Source organism: Nanorana parkeri, unplaced genomic scaffold (assembly GCF_000935625.1).
Source record: "Nanorana parkeri isolate BGI_ZX_2015 unplaced genomic scaffold, ASM93562v1 scaffold1052, whole genome shotgun sequence".
Classification (NCBI taxonomy): Eukaryota; Metazoa; Chordata; class Amphibia; order Anura; family Dicroglossidae; genus Nanorana; species Nanorana parkeri.
In genome coordinates this window covers 149,969-170,078 of record NW_017307320.1, presented here as the reverse complement: position 1 = coordinate 170,078, position 20,110 = coordinate 149,969, and the positions used below count along the sequence as shown (strand labels likewise).

Sequence of the window (20,110 nt, the reverse complement as noted above, 5' to 3'; positions counted from 1 at the left end):
TATTGTAAAACATCTGCAACCAATTTATCACTTATTCAAACCATAATGAGCGCACTACTGCAATGCAAAACAACATACATCTAAAGTGTGCTGCAACACATGCATCTAAAGTGTGCTGCAACACAAGTGCAACACATTATAGCACACTGCAACACACTTGCATTAAAGCACACTGCAACACACAGATGCATGTGCTCTATGCGTTCCACTGCCCTGCGCTGGAAAAAAAAAATCATGCACAACCTATGTTTTGGTGCATAAACATCACATTCATTTTAAATAGACTGCCTATTGCAATGTGCTTTAATGTACATAAACATGTGCATTGCAGCGCACCCAGTTATAATATGAATTGGCCCTTAAACTTGGCTTTAACAGAATGGCTAATAATAACTGGCCCAACAATTTTTCACTAACTACAGCCATTATGCAAATAAAGTTGACTATCCCACAGGCCGGGCCTTATGAATATGAAATCAATGCTTGAAGGTGATTGCATTGGACCTAGTGCAATCGCGCAACATCCGCGCTAAAAAAGGGTCCTGCTGTAGCGACGTGCGACAGAGACGAGCACAGCTCCATTCACTTCCATTGGAGAGCGATATCGCGCAGATAATATGCGCGATAAATCGCTCAGTGTGAATGGGGCCTTAGTATCCCACAATGTGAATGCTATGAGAGCATCTTGGTGAACACCCGATATGTCTAAGAGAGACTGAATGGCAGGGCCATGAACTGGCAGTGCAAGGAACCTACTGCAAATCTCAAAAAAAGTTGGTGCATGCAAGTAAACATCTTTGATGTCCACAGGATCCTGAAAGTCTCCCTGATGACGGTAATGACAGATGTGGTGGGTTCCATCTGGAATTTGTGGACTGGAATGAAAACATTTAGGGCTTTGAGATTCAAGGCTATAGGTTTTGGGACAGTGAACAGGTTAGAGTAAAAGCCCTGAAACTGCTCCACAGCCAGGACTGGAGTTATGACACCTTGGTCCAGAAGACCTGAGACACCCTAATGGAGATCTGTGAGGAGACACAGGAAGGTTTGAAGGGAGAAAGTGAGGAAAGGGCAGGGGAAGCCACCTTCAACACCCAAGCATCTGGAATGCAAGATACCCAAGCGTCTGCAAAGGACACAGACGTTCCTCCACTCTGGAACGTGGGAGCACATTTTCATGGCAAGGGTGGCTTGTCTGAGGTCTTGGCAAACAAGGAATGCCAGACTTTGTAGGCGGACAAGCAGCCAAGCCTGGGGGCTCTCGCAGAAGATATCTTTGCAGTCCAGTATTATAGACAACGTGGCTTATGCATATGCACCGAAAGGAGACTCATGCGTGAAAGAAGTCAAAAAGTTTCCAGTAAGCCATCACAGCTGAAATTCAGTGCCCCAGTCATCTGATCCCGTTTTGGTCGCCAGTACTGAGAAGGGATGTCCTTGAACTGGAGAGAGTCCAGCAGAGGGCAACAAAACTAATTAGGGGAATGGAGGACCAGAGCTATGAGACGAGGCCTCTGACCTTAAACATGTTTACGCTGGAATTAAGGAGATTAAGGGGGATATGATTTTCATGTACAAGATGTTCAATGGTGACAGCAACATTGGCAACAAACTGTTTGAGATTAACTCCATTACAAAGACTAGAGGCCACCACCTAAAGTTGGTGGAGAAAAAATTCCAGCACAATGGGCGAAGAGGGTTCTTTACAGTAAGAGCGGTTAAGGTCTGGAACTCACTGCCATCGGCAGTGATTTCAGCCAAGAGTGTAGATTTGTTCAAGAAACGTTTGGACAATGTCTTGAGGGGCCGTAATATCCAGGGATACCAGTATCCCTAAGAATGAGATGATGCGTGGACCTATATGGGTTGGACTTGATGGACGTATGTCTTTATTCAACCCCAAATACTATGTAACTGTGTGTCCCACAGGTAGAGGGCCAATAGCAGCATTGCTTAGATTCCTTTTAGGGGATTCCCAGTCAGACATTATCATTATTATACACAATTTATATAGTGTCAACAGTTTCTGCAGCGCTTTACAATATAAGGAAGACATTACAATCACAATACAATTCAAGACAAGATGGTAAGGAGGGCCCTGCCCCTGAGGGGTTACAATCTAAAAGGGAGGGGCAAGTGCTACATGAGGAGGTAGCTGTGTGGAGATGAATTGTTTGAGAACGTGATGATTGAATGCTTAGGTTGAGGTGGGATAGGCTTCCCTGAAGAGATGAGTCTTAAGGGATCGCCTAAAGGCAGTCAGAGTGGGAGATAGACGGACAGGTTGGGGTAAAGAGTTCCAGAGGATGGGAGAGACTCTAGTGAAGTCCCGGAGGTGAGCCAAAGTACTATAGATGCAAGGCAGGTGGGTGCAAGGCTGGAGGTGGGTACAATTGGGTGCAAGGCGAGACTCGCCAATGAGAACAAAGCTAAGTCAAAATTCTCCCTACTCCTCTGGTAAATTAACCCTGATGTACCTAACTGGTTCAGTGAAGTGTTTTACATTCACAAATGTGGGACATTTTCCAACACTTGCGTATGTTCATCACCAGTTGTAAGATCTGAAAGCTGCTCCTGGGCAAACAAAGGTTTAACCCTTTAACCTATACTAACACATTACTTACACTGTGCTATTGCCAGCACCAAGTCTCTCTCTGCGTGAAGGTCTCTATTAAGCCGTGGTGGTCCGAACAGCAAATGAGTGATTGCAGAGAGGCCGGTGCGCCGGACAGTGGGCTGAATCCTTTTCTGGAGGAAGAAATTATTTATTCATTATTACATGGCTTTATACAATGCCAGCAATATATGCATGGCTTTACATGCTGTACATTCACATTGGTTCCTGCTAAGGATGTCCAGATACCAGTACTGATACTTGGGAGTTTCAAGAGAACTTCCAGGGTTGCAGCTGGGACCGGGCCCTGGTGCTCCACCACTGTCCTGAAATCACTAGTCTGTATTGTTTTAGAAAAACTGTCACATGACAATAAACAAAAATGTATCAGTACTTGTATCTGTGAGGACTTGGACAGGTATCAGTACTTGTATCTGTGAGGACTTGGACTAGTATCAGTACTTGTATCTGTGAAGACTTGGACCAGTATCAGTACTTGTATCTGTGAGGACTTGGACCAGTATCAGTACTTGTATCTGTGAGGACTTGGACTAGTATCAGTACTTGTATCTGTGAGGACTTGGACAAGTATCAGTACTGGTGTCTGTGAGGACTTGGACTAGTATCAGTACTTGTATCTGTGAGGACTTGAATTAGTACTTGTATCTGTGAGGACTTGGACAGGTATCAGTACTTGTATCTGTGAGGACTTGGACAGGTATCGGTACTTGTGTCTGTGAGGATTTGGATAAGTATCAGTACTTGTATCTGTGAGGACTTGGACTAGTATCAGTACTTGTATCTGTGAGGACTTGGACTAGTATCAGTACTTGTATCTGTGAGGACTTGGACAAGTATCAGTACTGGTGTCTGTGAGGACTTGGACTAGTATCAGTACTTGTATCTGTGAGGACTTGGACAAGTATCAGTACTTGTATCTGTGAGGACTTGGACTAGTATCAGTACTTGTATCTGTGAAGACTTGGACCAGTATCAGTACTTGTATCTGTGAGGACTTGGACAGGTATCAGTACTTGTATCTGTGAGGACTTGGACTAGTATCAGTACTTGTATCTGTGAGGACTTGGACAGGTATCAGTACTTGTATCTGTGAGGACTTGGACAGGTATCGGTACTTGTGTCTGTGAGGATTTGGATAAGTATCAGTACTTGTATCTGTGAGGACTTGGACTAGTATCAGTACTTGTATCTGTGAGGACTTGGACTAGTATCAGTACTTGTATCTGTGAGGACTTGGACTAGTATCAGTACTGGTGTCTGTGAGGACTTGGACAAGTATCAGTACTGGTGTCTGTGAGGACTTGGACAGGTATCAGTACTTGTATCTGTGAGGACTTGGACTAGTATCAGTACTCGTATCTGTGAGGACTTGGACAGGTATCAGTACTTGTATCTGTGAGGACTTGGACAGGTATCAGTACTTGTATCTGTGAGGACTTGGACAGGTATCAGTACTTGTATCTGTGAGGACTTGCATGTATCAGTACTTGAAAAAATGGTATCGGTGCACCTCTTATATAGTGATATATAAAACAAAATCCTACATTATAACAGAGATGTACAGATCCCAGGAGCTCCGTGTGCTCCTTACAAATGACAGCGGCCTCCTAACTTTTGAATTTTTCTCTAGTCCAGTCTTGGAGCTGGAAAAGTATCTGTACTTGTACCGAGTACAGTACTTGGTATCTGAACTTCCCTAGTTCCTGCCATCAAGCCCCCATCACACATGCATACATACAGGGCTACTTTAGACAGTAGCCAATTATCCTAGCCGCATGTGTTTGGGATGTAGGAGGAAACCCACGCTAACACCGGGAAAACATGCAAACTCTGTGCAGATAGCATCTTGGCTGAGATTCAGCGCTGCAAGGCATAAGTGCATGTATCACACTAACCCGCCGTGCTAAACAACAGGCCAGACACACAGCAGACACAATATTACAAAGAGGAAAGGAAAGGAACGTTTGCAGGTACGGTGCACTGGTTTCACTTTCTGTAATGATCATTCTTATACCTTGGACAGGGAAGTGAGAGGATGCACTTATAGGAAACATGGAGGCACAGTTCTCCTTTCACATTATAACTATTGCTAGAGAGTAAGAAAATAGCATTATGGGACAACCCAGTATAGGTTGCTTATTACTATATCACGTGACACCTACACTTACATGTTAAAGGAGAACTATGAGGTGAGTGCTTTCCACTCACCTCATAGTTCTAGCCGGCCTGTGACAATGAGACTGTCACAGGTCGGCTCAGTAGATCGGGAAGTGAGAGAACACATACCGCTGTTCGCTCACCTCTCGATCCTGTCACGGCTCTCTGCCGTGACAGGGGAGGGGCTGGATTCCCAGTTTCGATCCTCCAGCGCTGACTGGTGGATCGGATGGGGCGGGTACAGCTGGCTCAGCCTCTAGATAGGCAGAGCCAGCTGTCACTCACGCAGCCGCGGCTGCGGCGTCTCAGTATACCGCGAGGTGTAGCTTGCGGTATACTGAACTTAGGGTAACGGACTCTAGTTTGTGTCCTCCCGTTACCCTAAGGAGAACTATGGGGAAAAACACTGACCCCATAGTTCTCCTTTAAAGTTGAGCTCCAGGCAAACAAATGAACACAGATCTAATACATATAAGGGCAAAGGATTTGTCTTTCTGTCCATCCAGTCCTGAGATTCACACAACTGTGCCACAAAGCACAGCCCTGTCTGACGAGACAGGGTACATGATTTTTTTTTCTGCTGCATCACTTACAGGTCTTGTCCCTCCCCCGGCCTGTGATTGGGCAGTAAAAGGAGAAGCAGAGGACTGATGAGCTCATCTCTCTATCCGTCTTCTCTCTCCTACTATCAGCATGTCCCTTGTTAATATTTGAGCACTGCGACATACCCGATTGGCTCCTTGTGCTGCTTCTCCCTCCCCCGGTCTAAGCTCTGCTGTACAGGGATTGCAATAGCCTGATACCTAGTCAAGGTCAGGTACTTATACTTGTTGGGGGAAAAAAATGTTTATATTTTAAATATTTATTGATGCATTATTAAATACAGGGCTGCATTCATTTGCCTCTTTTATATCTGTCTGGAGTTCATCTGTATAAATCATACCTGTTAGTTAAACAGAGTAAGACTAAAGCCGACCACACACCTATAGATTATCTGGTCAGATGGGAAAGTGCAACAGATTCCTCCGTCTACGCTAAACTGTGTGTATGGGGGAATCTCCACCTGGGCCAAGCTTCAGTATCTTGCTAGTTGGCTCCGCTGGCTCTCAAAATACCTGAACAATCTGATTGGATGCCGGCATTCTGACAGCCAGCGGAGCCGACTAGCAAGATACTGAAGCTGGGCCCAGTGGGAGATTCCCCCATACACACAGTTTAGCGTAGATGGAGGAATCTGTTGCACTTTCCCATCTGACCATAGAAAGCCTGCAGATAATCTATAGGTGTATGGGCGGCTTTAGACTATTTCTTCCCTAGACCTTTATATAAGTCAATGTTTCGGTAGGTGCAGTATTAGTTATTGTTCTGTGGCTTGTAGCCCAAGAACATATGTGCAGGGAGAGGAATTAGGGCTGAAGTTTCTTCTGCTTATATTTATCCTTCCTCACTCATTAACATGCTAATAATATTTTCAGAGAGGAACTATGGGGGTTGTAAAAATTAACTCTTGCATTTGGGCTAACCCCCTCCCCCACAATGGTTAAATGCTCGTTTCTTTCTCGGGGCCAGAATACAGAAGATATACTCACCAGACCCTTCGTCCTGCGGCAGTGACCACTCACCACTTTGCTCTGGCAATAGAATGTCCCTTGGCGCCCTCACATCTAATGCACTTGCATTTGACATGAAGACGCCATAGGTCCTTACACCGCCAGAGCCCAGGGGAGAACATGCTGCAGGGACTGAGGATCGGGTGAGTATATCTTCTTTATTTTATACCTAGACCAGGGGTAGCAAACCTCCGGCCCTCCAGCTGTGGTGGAACTACAAATCCCATGAGACATTGCAAGATTCTCACAGACATGACTCCCGAAGAGAGATGCATCATGTGATTTGTAGTTTCACCACAGCTGGGGGGCCGGTAGTTTGCTACCCCTGCCCTAGACTAAAACAAGCAGTGCAGGGATAGTCCCAACGCAAGGGTTAATGTTTTACAATTTCTGGAGTTCCTCTTTAAATAAAACCTGTTTCATTACACAGTGACATCATCACTGGGTCCCTAGGCTTCTCTAAATGCCAGCAGATCATGTCTCAGTACTCCTCTCGAGAGCCCTGACCTCTGATGCAAGAAGTGGGCTGGCTCTTGGGAGAAGCTATGCAAATATCAAAATGTCTTGATGGGTGGATGTCAGTCGGGAGGAGTGCAGCAATTTCAGTACAGCAGAGGAGCCTGCGCAATACAGAAGGTAAGGCAGGAGTTCAGCTTTAATATCAATCAGGGGCTGTGGTGTATAGGACATGGGACGCTGCTATCACTGCATCATTTTGTTATCACACCAATACTAAAGCAAAGCACTGTAAAATCACATCAGATACATACCATGTACTCGGACAGGTCCGCTGTCTGGAAATATTGCAATGCTTCATTGAAGGAGATCAAAGGCGTTTGTCCAGGAAGGTCACTCAGAAGTCCTGCATACATGAATGTGAAATAGGTAAATGTCTCTATAATGTTGTGACAGATACAAGAGACATAAACAAGGTACTGATGGCATATGAACAGCTCAGTGTGATACCTGGAATTAGGGATGCACTGATATTGATACTGAGTTTTTGGGCAAGTACTCGTACTCTCCTGCTCCGATACCGGAACTTCCTGTCAGAGGGAGATGTCCCTCTGACTGACAGTGCCGAGGGAGCATGTAGCCGGCTTCTTTTCCAATCAGGAAGTCAGGCGGTGGGTTACGACCCGCCTCCTGGCTTCCTGATTGGGTAGGAAGTCAGCTTCATGTGTTGCTAAGCAGCGTGGCTTCCTAACCAATCAGGAAGCCGGACGTCACGTAATGACCTACCACCCTGATTGGTCAGGAAGCCAGGCTGCCTAGGAACAAGTGAAGCTGGCTTCCTCGCCAAGCCAGGAAGTGGATCATGACGTGCCGCCCGGCTTCCTGATTGGCTAGGAAGCCAGCTTCACGTGTTGTTAAGCAGCCTGGCTGATTGTTCAGGAAGCTGGGCAGCCTCTGAAGCCAGTGTTTATTCGCTAGAACACCGGCTTTACAGGCAATCAGGAAGCGGGGCGACTGGTCATGATCCACCGACCGACTTCCTGATAATCGGGGCCCAATGCACCGGTACTTGTACGTGTACGTGTTCAGTATCGGCGAGTACCGGAAAAAAAAAAATATCGCTACTCGTACTTGTTACCGAAAGACCAGTTTCGGTGCATTCCTACCTATGATAAACTGATATGATATCTGCTATCCACACATCAACTTCTCCATGCATTACCTATACTATACCAAAAGTCCCTCACCAGCATATAGAACCCCTCAATATTGGACAGATATCTTCTATTCCTAAACTGATTCTTATAATTAACCTCAAATTCAAAATTTGCATTTGTCCTATTGCATGTAATTCATCCTCAGCCAACAAACTCCATATCCCCATTAAATCCTTTGATGGTGACTTAGGGCACCACTCCTCCAGGACAAATGGTCTCCTTCTAACCTCCATTGCAATTCAAAGGGGCCCAGAAATTATTATTATATTACTGTATTGACCTCTGATATACAGCACCATATCATACGTGTACAATAATCTGACAATTCATAGAATAAAACTGGCCATACACTGTTCTATTTTTTCTGTTCCACCTGCAGGCTAAACAAAAAAAAATAGAGCAGATTCCTCCATCAACGTTACAAGTGTGTTGGCCGCTGTCAGAATACCTGAACAGAATTGGCAATCCACTGGTCTATGGATACCAGCTGAAGGGGTGCCAACAGTGGCACCCACTGTACACATTTTGTCCGGTTCCTCCAGAACCATCCAAAATTCACACAATGTATGGCCACCTTAAGAAGTAAGAAGAGACTTGTGGCACTGCTCGACTGTTACAAGATTAGGAAAGTCCCAAAGCTGCTGCAGAGGTTTGCAAATCTGTGGTCAGCTCTAGCTACTCCCATACTTCCGGCAATACATTTGCACCTACTATAACTTCACACATTAGTTCACACATACCTGATTTGTCACAGTACAGACCTAAAATAAACAAAATACACATCATTAAATGTCAAACATAAAGTATAAGTATGATGGCTGGGCTTTATTTACGATAAAGTACTTGTGGGCCGGTGCCTAAGACTGCAAGATAAGGAAGGGGGGGGAGCAGAAGCAAGGTGTGATATTTTATCTTATTCCTCCACTCCCTACATCGATGCGTAACATCATTTTATGTTGTATCGGCCTGTAAATAAATATACTGGATAAATATACTGGACATTCTGTATATATGACCAGATACTCAACAGGCAAAGCTGGAGTTCTAAGCAAGTCTGAGATGACAGGTCAAATCTTAGACAGCAGCTGTTGTGCTATACAGGCCACTGATTGAGTTATAGAAGGAGTCATCCCCTTTCTCCTCTACTAGCAAAGACTACACATCTTAACCAGTGTATTAACACTACCAGAAACCATAAGGGTAGTGCTTGGCTCTCCGATTAGAAAGCCCAGTATGCTTTGGCAACACACTGTCAAGTATACAACCAGCAATGTAGTGTGCATAGAACCTTTAATGTAGTGTGTGTGGAGGAGAGAGGAGAGAGGAGAGAGGAGAGAGGAGAGAGAGAGGGGAGACATGGGAGAGGAAGGAGAGAAGGGGGGAGAGGAGGGAGAGAGAGGAAGGAGAGAGATAGAGGGGGGTGGAGAGAGAGAGAGAGGGGGTGGAGAGAGAGAGAGAGGGGGTGGAGAGAGAGAGAGAGGGGGTGGAGAGAGAGAGAGAGGGGGTGGAGAGAGAGAGAGAGGGGGTGGAGAGAGAGAGAGAGGGGGTGGAGAGAGAGAGAGAGGGGGTGGAGAGAGAGAGAGAGGGGGTGGAGAGAGAGAGAGAGGGGGTGGAGAGAGAGAGAGAGGGGGTGGAGAGAGAGAGAGAGGGGGTGGAGAGAGAGAGAGAGGGGGTGGAGAGAGAGAGAGAGGGGGTGGAGAGAGAGAGAGAGGGGGTGGAGAGAGAGAGAGAGGGGGTGGAGAGAGAGAGAGAGGGGGTGGAGAGAGAGAGAGAGGGGGTGGAGAGAGAGGGGGTGGAGAGAGAGGGGGTGGAGAGAGAGAGAGCAACTGAATCCAAAACTTTTTTAGCTTTGTATAGAGTGGAGAGGGATTAGAACTCCTGTCAGGTTTTTATTGCGGTCTGTGTCCCCGTTAGGGAGATTCACCCTCTGGCTCACATGACCGGCGACTCACCTGTCTGTATACTTTCAAGTGCGTCCCATTCCTGTTCCGCTTTTAGCAATTCATCGTTTTCTGTGGACAGAAGAATATGCAATTCTTAATTTTATCTTATGCTTCCAGGCTTTATAAAAGAAATATACGCGTTTCCAAGTTGATAGTGTAAATAATTATATTGTATACCTACAATGAGTAGGAGATGCAGGCTTTTTCTCAGTTAGTGGTGAAACAAACCTGACACACTATGGTGAGGAGAATAATCATAATAAACAAATTAACACTCCAGAGTAAAATTACCGCTGGAGACGGGGTGCCATCAAACCCAGACCCGTTGTGGCCGGACAGAAAATGAGAAGAGAGCCCTGCAGCATTCATGAGGCAGGTAAGGGAGTTGCTGTGATAGGACAATAGGTGAGGAGGAAGGCCTGTGGCAATGTGTGAGATAGGTAAGGTTGTCGCGACAACGGGTGAGGTGAGAGGCCTGCAGCAATGTATGAGACAGGTGAGGGGAGACGTGTGGCAATGTACAAGACAGGTGAGGGGAGACGTGTGGCAAGGTGTGAGACAGGTGAGGAGAGAGGCCTGTGGCAATGTATGAGACAAATGAGGGGAGACGTGTGGCAAGGTGTGAGACAGGTGAGGAGCGAGGCCTGTGGCAATGTATGAGACAAATGAGGGGAGACGTGTGGCAAGGTGTGAGACAGGTGAGGAGCGAGGCCTGTGGCAATGTATGAGACAAATGAGGGGAGACGTGTGGCAAGGTGTGAGACAGGTGAGGAGCGAGGCCTGTGGCAATGTATGAGACAAATGAGGGGAGACGTGTGGCAAGGTGTGAGACAGGTGAGGAGCGAGGCCTGTGGCAATGTATGAGACAAATGAGGGGAGACGTGTGGCAAGGTGTGAGACAGGTGAGGAGCGAGGCCTGTGGCAATGTATGAGACAAATGAGGGGAGACGTGTGGCAAGGTGTGAGACAGGTGAGGAGCGAGGCCTGTGGCAATGTATGAGACAAATGAGGGGAGACGTGTGGCAAGGTGTGAGACAGGTGAGGAGCGAGGCCTGTGGCAATGTATGAGACAAATGAGGGGAGACGTGTGGCAAGGTGTGAGACAGGTGAGGAGCGAGGCCTGTGGCAATGTATGAGACAAATGAGGGGAGACGTGTGGCAAGGTGTGAGACAGGTGAGGAGCGAGGCCTGTGGCAATGTATGAGACAAATGAGGGGAGACGTGTGGCAAGGTGTGAGACAGGTGAGGAGCGAGGCCTGTGGCAATGTATGAGACAAATGAGGGGAGACGTGTGGCAAGGTGTGAGACAGGTGAGGAGCGAGGCCTGTGGCAATGTATGAGACAAATGAGGGGAGACGTGTGGCAAGGTGTGAGACAGGTGAGGAGCGAGGCCTGTGGCAATGTATGAGACAAATGAGGGGAGACGTGTGGCAAGGTGTGAGACAGGTGAGGAGCGAGGCCTGTGGCAATGTATGAGACAAATGAGGGGAGACGTGTGGCAAGGTGTGAGACAGGTGAGGAGCGAGGCCTGTGGCAATGTATGAGACAAATGAGGGGAGACGTGTGGCAAGGTGTGAGACAGGTGAGGAGCGAGGCCTGTGGCAATGTATGAGACAAATGAGGGGAGACGTGTGGCAAGGTGTGAGACAGGTGAGGAGCGAGGCCTGTGGCAATGTATGAGACAAATGAGGGGAGACGTGTGGCAAGGTGTGAGACAGGTGAGGAGCGAGGCCTGTGGCAATGTATGAGACAAATGAGGGGAGACGTGTGGCAAGGTGTGAGACAGGTGAGGAGCGAGGCCTGTGGCAATGTATGAGACAAATGAGGGGAGACGTGTGGCAAGGTGTGAGACAGGTGAGGAGCGAGGCCTGTGGCAATGTATGAGACAAATGAGGGGAGACGTGTGGCAATGTATGAGCCAGGTGAGGAGGGAGACGTATGGCAATGTGTGAGACTGGGGAGGAGAGAGGCCTGTGGCACTGTACGAGACAGGTGAGGGGAGAGGCCTGTGGCAATGTACGAGACAGGTGAGGGGGAGACATGTGGAATTGAATGAGACAGGTGAGGGGGAGACGTGTGGAATTGAATGAGACAGGTGAGGGGGAGATGTGTGGCAATGTATGAGACAGATATTGGTGTTGTTGAGCCAGGACAAGTGAAGGCAGAGGCCTGTGACAATGAGTGAGATAGGTCAAGGTGTTGTTGTGGGAAGGACAGGTGAGGGGAAAGGTATGCAACCATGGTCACAGCTTGGTGAAGTTTGATAGTCATTGGAAGATGAACTCAGATATGTGACTATATAAATATATGAAGCTGGAATAATGGTATGTTATTTACATGTGTATAGTATCCTGTTTGTGAGTGTTTATTCATAAATGTTTTCAATGTTCTCCGCTACATTGCGGATAGTCAGGATTTTTCGAGATTTGTGATTTGCATGCGGTTTATCGGCAGAGACAATCATATGTAGCTGTAACCAGCATGTCTTCCAGCCTTAAGGCTCTTGAGGATTGGCTCTGATGAGCGTGCATGGATTGTGCAGGTGTATCGGTCATATTACTGTATTTAATTACAATTCAATGTTTTGGTGGACGAGCAAAGCAAATATTCGTTTGAAAATGGTATTAGTCAAAAATATTATCGTCCGCCATTTTGCTTAGCACTGTGCAGCCGAAGCATTCAGTGAAGCTGCTGCAGAACAGCTACTCAGCGCTTGGCTAAGGAACTAAACGCGCCTCAGCACTCCAGCTGTTGTAGAACTTTAAATCCCATGAGGCATTGCAGGACTCTTGCCAGCCGCAGAGACTTGATAGGTGTTGTAATCTCACCACAGCTGGAGTACCTACTGATGGTGTAGGTAAAGTCGACTTTCTGACTCTACAAAAAGGCTTCCATCTTCCTTCACCTTATCTTAGACCATTGGCGGCTCTCTGTGGTTGAGATGAGGTGGAGATAATCTTGTAATTCCACAACTTCCACAGATGTCAAAAATAGAGATCTATACACAATTTTTTAAACTTTTTTAAGTTCGGTGATGCATGCATCGAAGACTCGATCACCCCTGTAAACTAAAGGCGTAGTGCAGAAAAAGCGGAAAGTGCCGTGAGCTATTGACAGTGAATCACACTGGGGTCCCACACCCAAGTGATTTTCTGGCACATCCTGGGACGCCACCCCCAGGGGGCACAGCACCACGGGCCTCTGCACCTCCTGAACCCCCTAGCCAGACGCGAGGGGGTTCAGGAGGCATTAGTGCCAAGGAAGCTCCCCCCTCTTCCTACCTCTAAAAACTGATAAGAACAGATACTACACTTGATCTTAGCCAAAAGGCTATATACACATACTGTATGTACACATATATAAAGATATACACGGTATATGTTATGCTTAATTTTGAACATACCCGGCTCTATGTCCAGCTCCTCTCCTTTGCTCACCAGAGACTGCAACACACTGTTCTCCTTTACTGCAGAAATCTGCAAAGAAAATGTCGGAAATGACCTTCAAATTGTGAACCTATGATTAAAATTCATAATAACCCAACGATAACTAGACCATCACATCATGTCCGAGTTATAAAGAACGTCTTCTGTACCATGAAAAGAAGAAAAAAAATGATCTTGAGATCCCTCAGGTGACCTAAAGCCTATGCAGTGAAGATCACATGGTCTCCGACAACACTGGGCATTTCATGTCATTAAAGACAGCAGAGAGGTTTTTTTTTCATTCAGATCCCCGACTGGCACACTTGTACTGAGATAAGAGGATCAGAAAGGAATAGCGCTGCGCAATACTAAGCAGGATGAAGCACCAGCATAAAAAACAAATATGGCTGCCCCACATGCAAACAATGTTTTAATATATTTACATTTACTGAGAAGATTTACATGAAAGCAGACCTAGCATCTGATATTCATGGTTACAAAATCAGGAGCAACAATTATTAATTTATAAAAGTTATACATCGGACGGATGCTGTGTGCATGGTACTAGCGCCCAAAGGTAGGAATTTTCTATACTCATCAGAGCCATCTGGGGGCGCTAGTGCCATGTGAATGTATTCCGCTGAGCCATACACCGGGTGGAACTTTTATAAATGAACCTCTTAGTCTAGGGCTACAACCAACTAATCGATTAATCGATAATGAGAATAGTTGTCAACTATTCTCATTATCGATTAGTTGGTTGGGGGTGGGAGGGGAGAGAGATATTTTTTTCGATTAGTTGCATTAAAAACAATCGGGCAACTAATTGATTATAAAAATAATCGTTAGCTGCAGCCCTATCTTAGTCTCTTGTTACCAATAAAACAGAACACAGTGTGCTCCCTGACAATATCTGCATCTTCCTTTCCCACCAGAACATGGATGGCGCCATCTTTGTTCAGGGATCACCCACAGTAAGCATGTGATTCCTGGACTGAGATGCTGGCGCAGGGATGACACAATCATGTAAATCCTGGTCCCTGTGGCCTTCATGTTCTTGGCGGTGTGTATACATGTAAGACGATGCAGCACCTGCTGCCTTTCACTCAGGAAGTATAAAAAGCCATCACATTCCCACAGCTCACTTCCTCTTCTACATCTACATCAAGTTGGTCATACGCAGACCAAATTCTATCTGTTTCCTGCTCACTCTGCATAAATGCAATGCATGGGTGGCCCTGCCAGCATCACTCGCCTTGACAAAAGTCGATTTTTCAACTGACTTTTGTCAAACAAGCTGTGTGGAAAATTGTCGGTGAACTGCAAGCTGCAGTCACGATTTGGGTATTGTAGAAAGCGGCGGGTGCTGGTTGTCAGAATACAATAGCTGGCAAAGCAGATTCCTCCACCCATATTGTTTAGCGTTGAAGCGCCAGTCGGGCATGAAGGAGGCCGGGACCCAGAAGTGCCATTCAGGTGGCGGAGGAGGCACCAGTGGTCCTGTGGTGAAGGTGGCCAGGTCCAGCAACGGGTGGCAGATGCAGGTAAGAGGATCACACTGCTGGTAAAGGGACCCTGCAGAGCCCTACATAGACCCCACCTGAGATCCTGCAGAGTCCACCACAGATCCTGCACAGCTCCCGCGAGACCCTGCAGACCGCAGGGTCCCAGGGGGGCTTTGCAGGATCTGTGGCGGGCTCTCCAGGTTCTATGGTGGGCTCTGTGGGGTCTATGGTGGGCGCCACAGGGTCTCAGGGGGGGCTGTGCAAGATCTGAGGTGAGCTCTGCAGGGTCTCAGGGTGGCTTTGCAGGATCTGTGGTGGGCTCTGTGGGGTCTATGGTGGGCTCCGCAGGGTCTCAGGGGGGCTGTGCAGGATCTGTGGTGGGCTTTGCAGCCTGCAGAGCCCACCACAGACACTGCACAGTCCCCCTGAGACCCTACACAGCCCACCTGAGACTCCGCACAGCCCACCTGAGACCCTGCACAGCCCACCTGAGACTCTGCACAGCCCACCTGAGACCCTGCACAGCCCACTTGAGACCCCAGCTTTCCTGCTACACTAAGGGCTTGTTCACACGATGTCTGGACCAGATCTGGAGCAGATCTGCAGACGCGGTGCTATGCGTTTGACACGTTTTGCGTTTCCGGACCGGACAAAATGTGACATGCAGTATTTTCTCTGTCCGGACCGGAATGGACTGCGCTCGTGAGAACTGTAGCCCATAAAACACATAGGGATACATTGGGATGAATTTTGGGTGCATGAGCGCACGGATCTGATCCGGACAGAATCCGGACGTCGTGTGAACAAGCCCTAATAGCGGAACATGTCAAAAGCTGGATACAGAGTGTGCGACTGACAGGTTATGCAAAAAGTGGAAAACAGAAAGGGGTGGGGCAAATCTAGTGTGGGGAGGGGTGCTGGAATTTCGTCTTGCCTAGGACAGCCCAAAACCAAAATACGCCACTGTGTGGCCAGCTTAAGCCCTATGATCAGGCAGTGTAAAAATACAATCCTAGCCTTACATAGACACCCTTCCCCCTTGCCGAATCATACCCTGTAACCTTCCAATACACTACAATAAATACAATAGTCCCTGGGGGGGATAGAAGACTTATGGAATCTTTCGTGGTCCTGCAGCAGACTGATGGCTTCATTCTCCCAGCATGCTCCTTTCTTTTTGTATAAAAGAATGTATAATTCTCTCTAAGACTTGTAACGTTACCAACAGATTTGCGGCAAAGCGGACCTTTCCACTCCAAAATCAAATTCTACCAATGCCTCCCTCTATGTATGATGATGAATAATAACATAGACACGTCAGGTGTAATATGCTGTGATTGTGAAATACTTCCACTTGCAGAACATTCACTTCCTACTCTGAAAGTGCAAATGACTTCAGTTTGCCAACACAATGCACACTGGGATTGTATAGTCATCAGCAGAGCATTGCTGGGAAATCCCAGGAGATCTCAGGGGAAGGCATTTTCCTCCCCTGAGATGATGTGCATGGTCACATGTCCTAGTCACATGTGCCAGAAAGCCAGGAAGTAATAGGAGAGCTAGTAATCTGCCCTTAGTATACATGGCCACTGACAGAGGACTGGGGAAGAAAAGAGAAATAAGGAATGCAAAAAATACAAAGCCGGAAATGATCTAGAAGTATGTGTTTTGTAGATTGTCGTCACTAAACATTTCTAAAGGTGTTTTTGTTATTCTTTTAAAGATCTGGGGAAAGGTCCGCTTTAAGCTATTTCAATTGCCGATGAAATCTCTTACAATGGATGCTGCTCCTTGATGTATAAAAGTTTTAGTTTCCTGCAGAATCCGCTGGTCCCCTGAGCTCTAGCCCTGATATCCTGTTTGGCTCCTTTCCCTCGCAGGGTCCTTTGGAGCCACCCCTGTGTGTGTTAGTAAGTGGTGTTTCCGAAAACACACAGACAAAAGCAAGGCAATCTATTCCCCAGCTCCCCTGTCCTCCCCCCTTTCAGCCTAGTAGATGGACAGCTGCTGGAGACTGCTCTATCTCTTGTGCTGGACAGGAAGTTCAGGGAAGCTGAGATGAGAGAGTTGGAGCTGTTTAGAAATATGATGACTATAAATGTGTGGGCAAAAATGTAACAAAATACTTTGCTGGGTGATGTATATTTGTTTGATCCAGATTCATTACTGAAAAAAAAGTTTGAGCATGAAATACTCCTTTAGGTCACGGTCTGTCATGGACGGCCAGCAAAGCCGGGTAGGTGGCAGAATAAAATCTCACAATCGTTCAACTAACTAGTGGAATTAGTTGATGGTCCACAAGAGACAGTCAGGGCCCAGGATCCAGAGTCCTCCCGAGTCATATAGGAGCTGACCTAAAGACATTAGCACCATAAGATGCCAGTAATGTTCATTTCTACATGTTGGTGGACATAACTGGTTCCCTTTAAATCAGGAAATACAGACTGCAGGAGTATAAAATATGACCCCGTGTACATGTCCTGGAGATTGTATTTGTTTAAAAGCTCAGCTTGGGGCAATAACTGGAGCAGACAGAATCTGGAGCAGCTGTGCATGGCAACTAATCAGCTTCTCTCTTTCATTTTGAAATCTTAACTGACCAAACTGAAGAGAGAAGCTGATTGGTTGCCATGCACAGCTGCTCCAGATTTTGTCAGCTCCTATTTTGATAAATTCCCCCCAGAATGTTTTATTTCCCGCCCTACATTTCATCCATGTTGCATGTTCATCAAGCGTATAAATGACCATCATGGCCTGCATTGCACTCAGTGCTGCGCTGAGCATTATAAGGAGACCGAGAACATTGGATGCTGCCTTTCACAGGCCAGCTACCCGTCACCACACACTGCTACTGAAAGCAGCCAAGCTACGTGCTGTGAAAGGTGAAACTGCCGAACATCAATGATGCTCACAATCCGCCTACTGGGACTGACAAGCACCTGTAGCCTGCACCCCCCTCCCTCCTTCAAGTGAGCATCTGATATACAGGCTGATAGGGATATGTGTAGAGTTCGGGTAGGCAACCTCATCACCCCAGCTTTGGTGAAACCACAGATCCCATGAGGGACATCAGTCACTGCCCTCGAGGGGCTTAACGTCTAAGGTCCCTATCTCTCATGCATACAGTATATACATGGGCCGATTAATACAGGAGCCAATTAACCTTCCAGCATGTCTTTGGAGTGTGGAAGGAAACCGGAGTACCTGGTGGGAACCCACGCAAGCACAGGGAGAACAAGCAAACACCATGTGGATAAGTGTCCTGACCAGGATTCCAACCGGGGACCCCCTAGTACTGCAGAAGTGCCAAAACGGATCGTGACAATATAACATTACAGGAGGACCGGGATAAAATAGGGGGAGGGGCATTAATGTGGCAGATGAGGTTTAATGTCAATAAATGCAAAGTAATGCACTTTGGAAATAAAAATAAACAAATGGGTTATACAATTATGGGTATGCCGCTGGGGAAGTCAGAAATAGAAAAAGATTTGGGGGTCATTGTAGACCACAAACTGAATGGTAGCTTGCAGTGCCAGGCTGCGGTAAACAAAGCTAGCAGGGTCTTGTCCTGTACTAAGCAGGGGATGTATTGCAGGGACAAGTCTATAATTGGGCCTCTATATAGATCGTTGGTTCGGCCACATCTGGAGTACGCGGTCCAGTTTTGGTCGCCGGTACTGAGAAGGGATGTCCTTGAACTGGAGAGCGGAGGGCAACAAAACTAATTAGGGGAATGGAGGACCAGAGCTATGAGACGAGGCCTCTGACCTTAAACATGTTCACGCTGGAAGTAAGGAGATTAAGGGGGATATGATTCTCATGTACAAGATGTTCAATGGTGGTAGCAACATTGGCAACAAACTCTTTAAGATTAACTCCATTACAAAGACTAGAGGCCACCACCTAAAGTTGGTGGAAAAAAAATTCCAGCACAATGGGCGAAGAGGGTTCTTTACAGTAAGAGCGGTTAAGGTCTGGAACTCACTGCCATCGGCAGTGATTTCAGCCAGGAGTGTAGAATTGTTCAAGAAACGTTTGGACAATGTCTTGAGGGGCCGTAATATCCAGGGATACCAGTATCCCTAAGAATGAGATGATGCGTGGACCTATATGGGTTGGACTTGATGGACGTATGTCTTTATTCAACCCCAAATACTATGTAACTGAGCCACTGTGCTGCCTGATTTCTGCAGTGCTTTATATATTACATTGACATCAATCACTTCCCCACAGGAGCTTACACTGTAAGGCCGCCATCTCACAAGGACACACATACTAGGCCTTTGGGATGTGTAATGAAACCCACACAAGCATATGGAGGACATTCAAACTCCAGGATAGTGTCCTGGTCAGAAGTTACCGACATTTTTGCCTAAGGATCTATTCCAGGGGTCGGAAAACTCCGGCCCTCCAGCTGTGGTGCAACTACAAATCTCATTAGGCATTGCAAGACAACAAGTGAGCATCTGATTTACAGCCTGATGCGGAAATCACGTAGAGCAGGCGTAGGCAACCTCGGCCCCCCAGCTGTGGTGAAACTACAGATCCCATGAGGCACTGCAAGACTCTGACAGCCACAGGCATGATTCCCAGAGGCAGATGAATGAGGTGATTTGTAGTTTCACCACAGTTAGAGGGCTGGAGTTTGCCTACCCCTGATCTAGACTTTTGGGACACCCTGTATATCATTAAAAAAATGAGATTCACTTTAATATCACATATTAGGTAAGCGTGTCAGATATCACCCCATCACTACCATCACTCACCGGCATGGACTTCATCGACGGCAGAAAGTTGCTGTGAGTTTGGTGAAGGTCGGAGTTGACAACCAAGCCGTTCATTACCTAAAAAGAAAACATAAAACCCGTAAACATGTGGATGCTGTACCCACACATGTCAGAGCTCGGACACCAGGCAGTGCACATGATCTGCTGGCAGCGGGTTATGGGGTCACATGCTGCCCAGATGGGAGTGGAGAGCCAGGAGGCGGTCTTCTCCTAATCATTCCAGCCAGGGCACAGAGGAACGGCCGGCCAGGACCGCGCACACTACAATAACCCCGAAATGTTCACCGTGATCCCTATAACAAAACCTTACCACCTATGATGTCCCCACTTCTCAACACCAAACACAACCAAGGTGATGAGCAAAGTATGGAG

The 20,110-nt window shown here is 46.9% G+C and overlaps 1 protein-coding gene across 1 annotated transcript in view; it reads right to left on the bottom strand.

Moving 5' to 3' along the window:
- Positions 1 to 20,110, bottom strand: part of ELMOD3 (ELMO domain containing 3) — a 30,468-nt gene that overhangs the window by 7,355 nt on the left and 3,003 nt on the right. Inside the window, exons 2-7 of the mRNA XM_018567462.1 lie at positions 19,718 to 19,795; positions 13,422 to 13,494; positions 10,028 to 10,087; positions 8,816 to 8,836; positions 7,173 to 7,264; positions 2,625 to 2,748 (exon numbers count right to left, since the gene is read on the bottom strand). Coding sequence (XP_018422964.1) covers positions 2,625 to 2,748; positions 7,173 to 7,264; positions 8,816 to 8,836; positions 10,028 to 10,087; positions 13,422 to 13,494; positions 19,718 to 19,795 — 448 coding nt within the window. The remainder of the gene's footprint in view (positions 1 to 2,624; positions 2,749 to 7,172; positions 7,265 to 8,815; positions 8,837 to 10,027; positions 10,088 to 13,421; positions 13,495 to 19,717; positions 19,796 to 20,110) is intronic.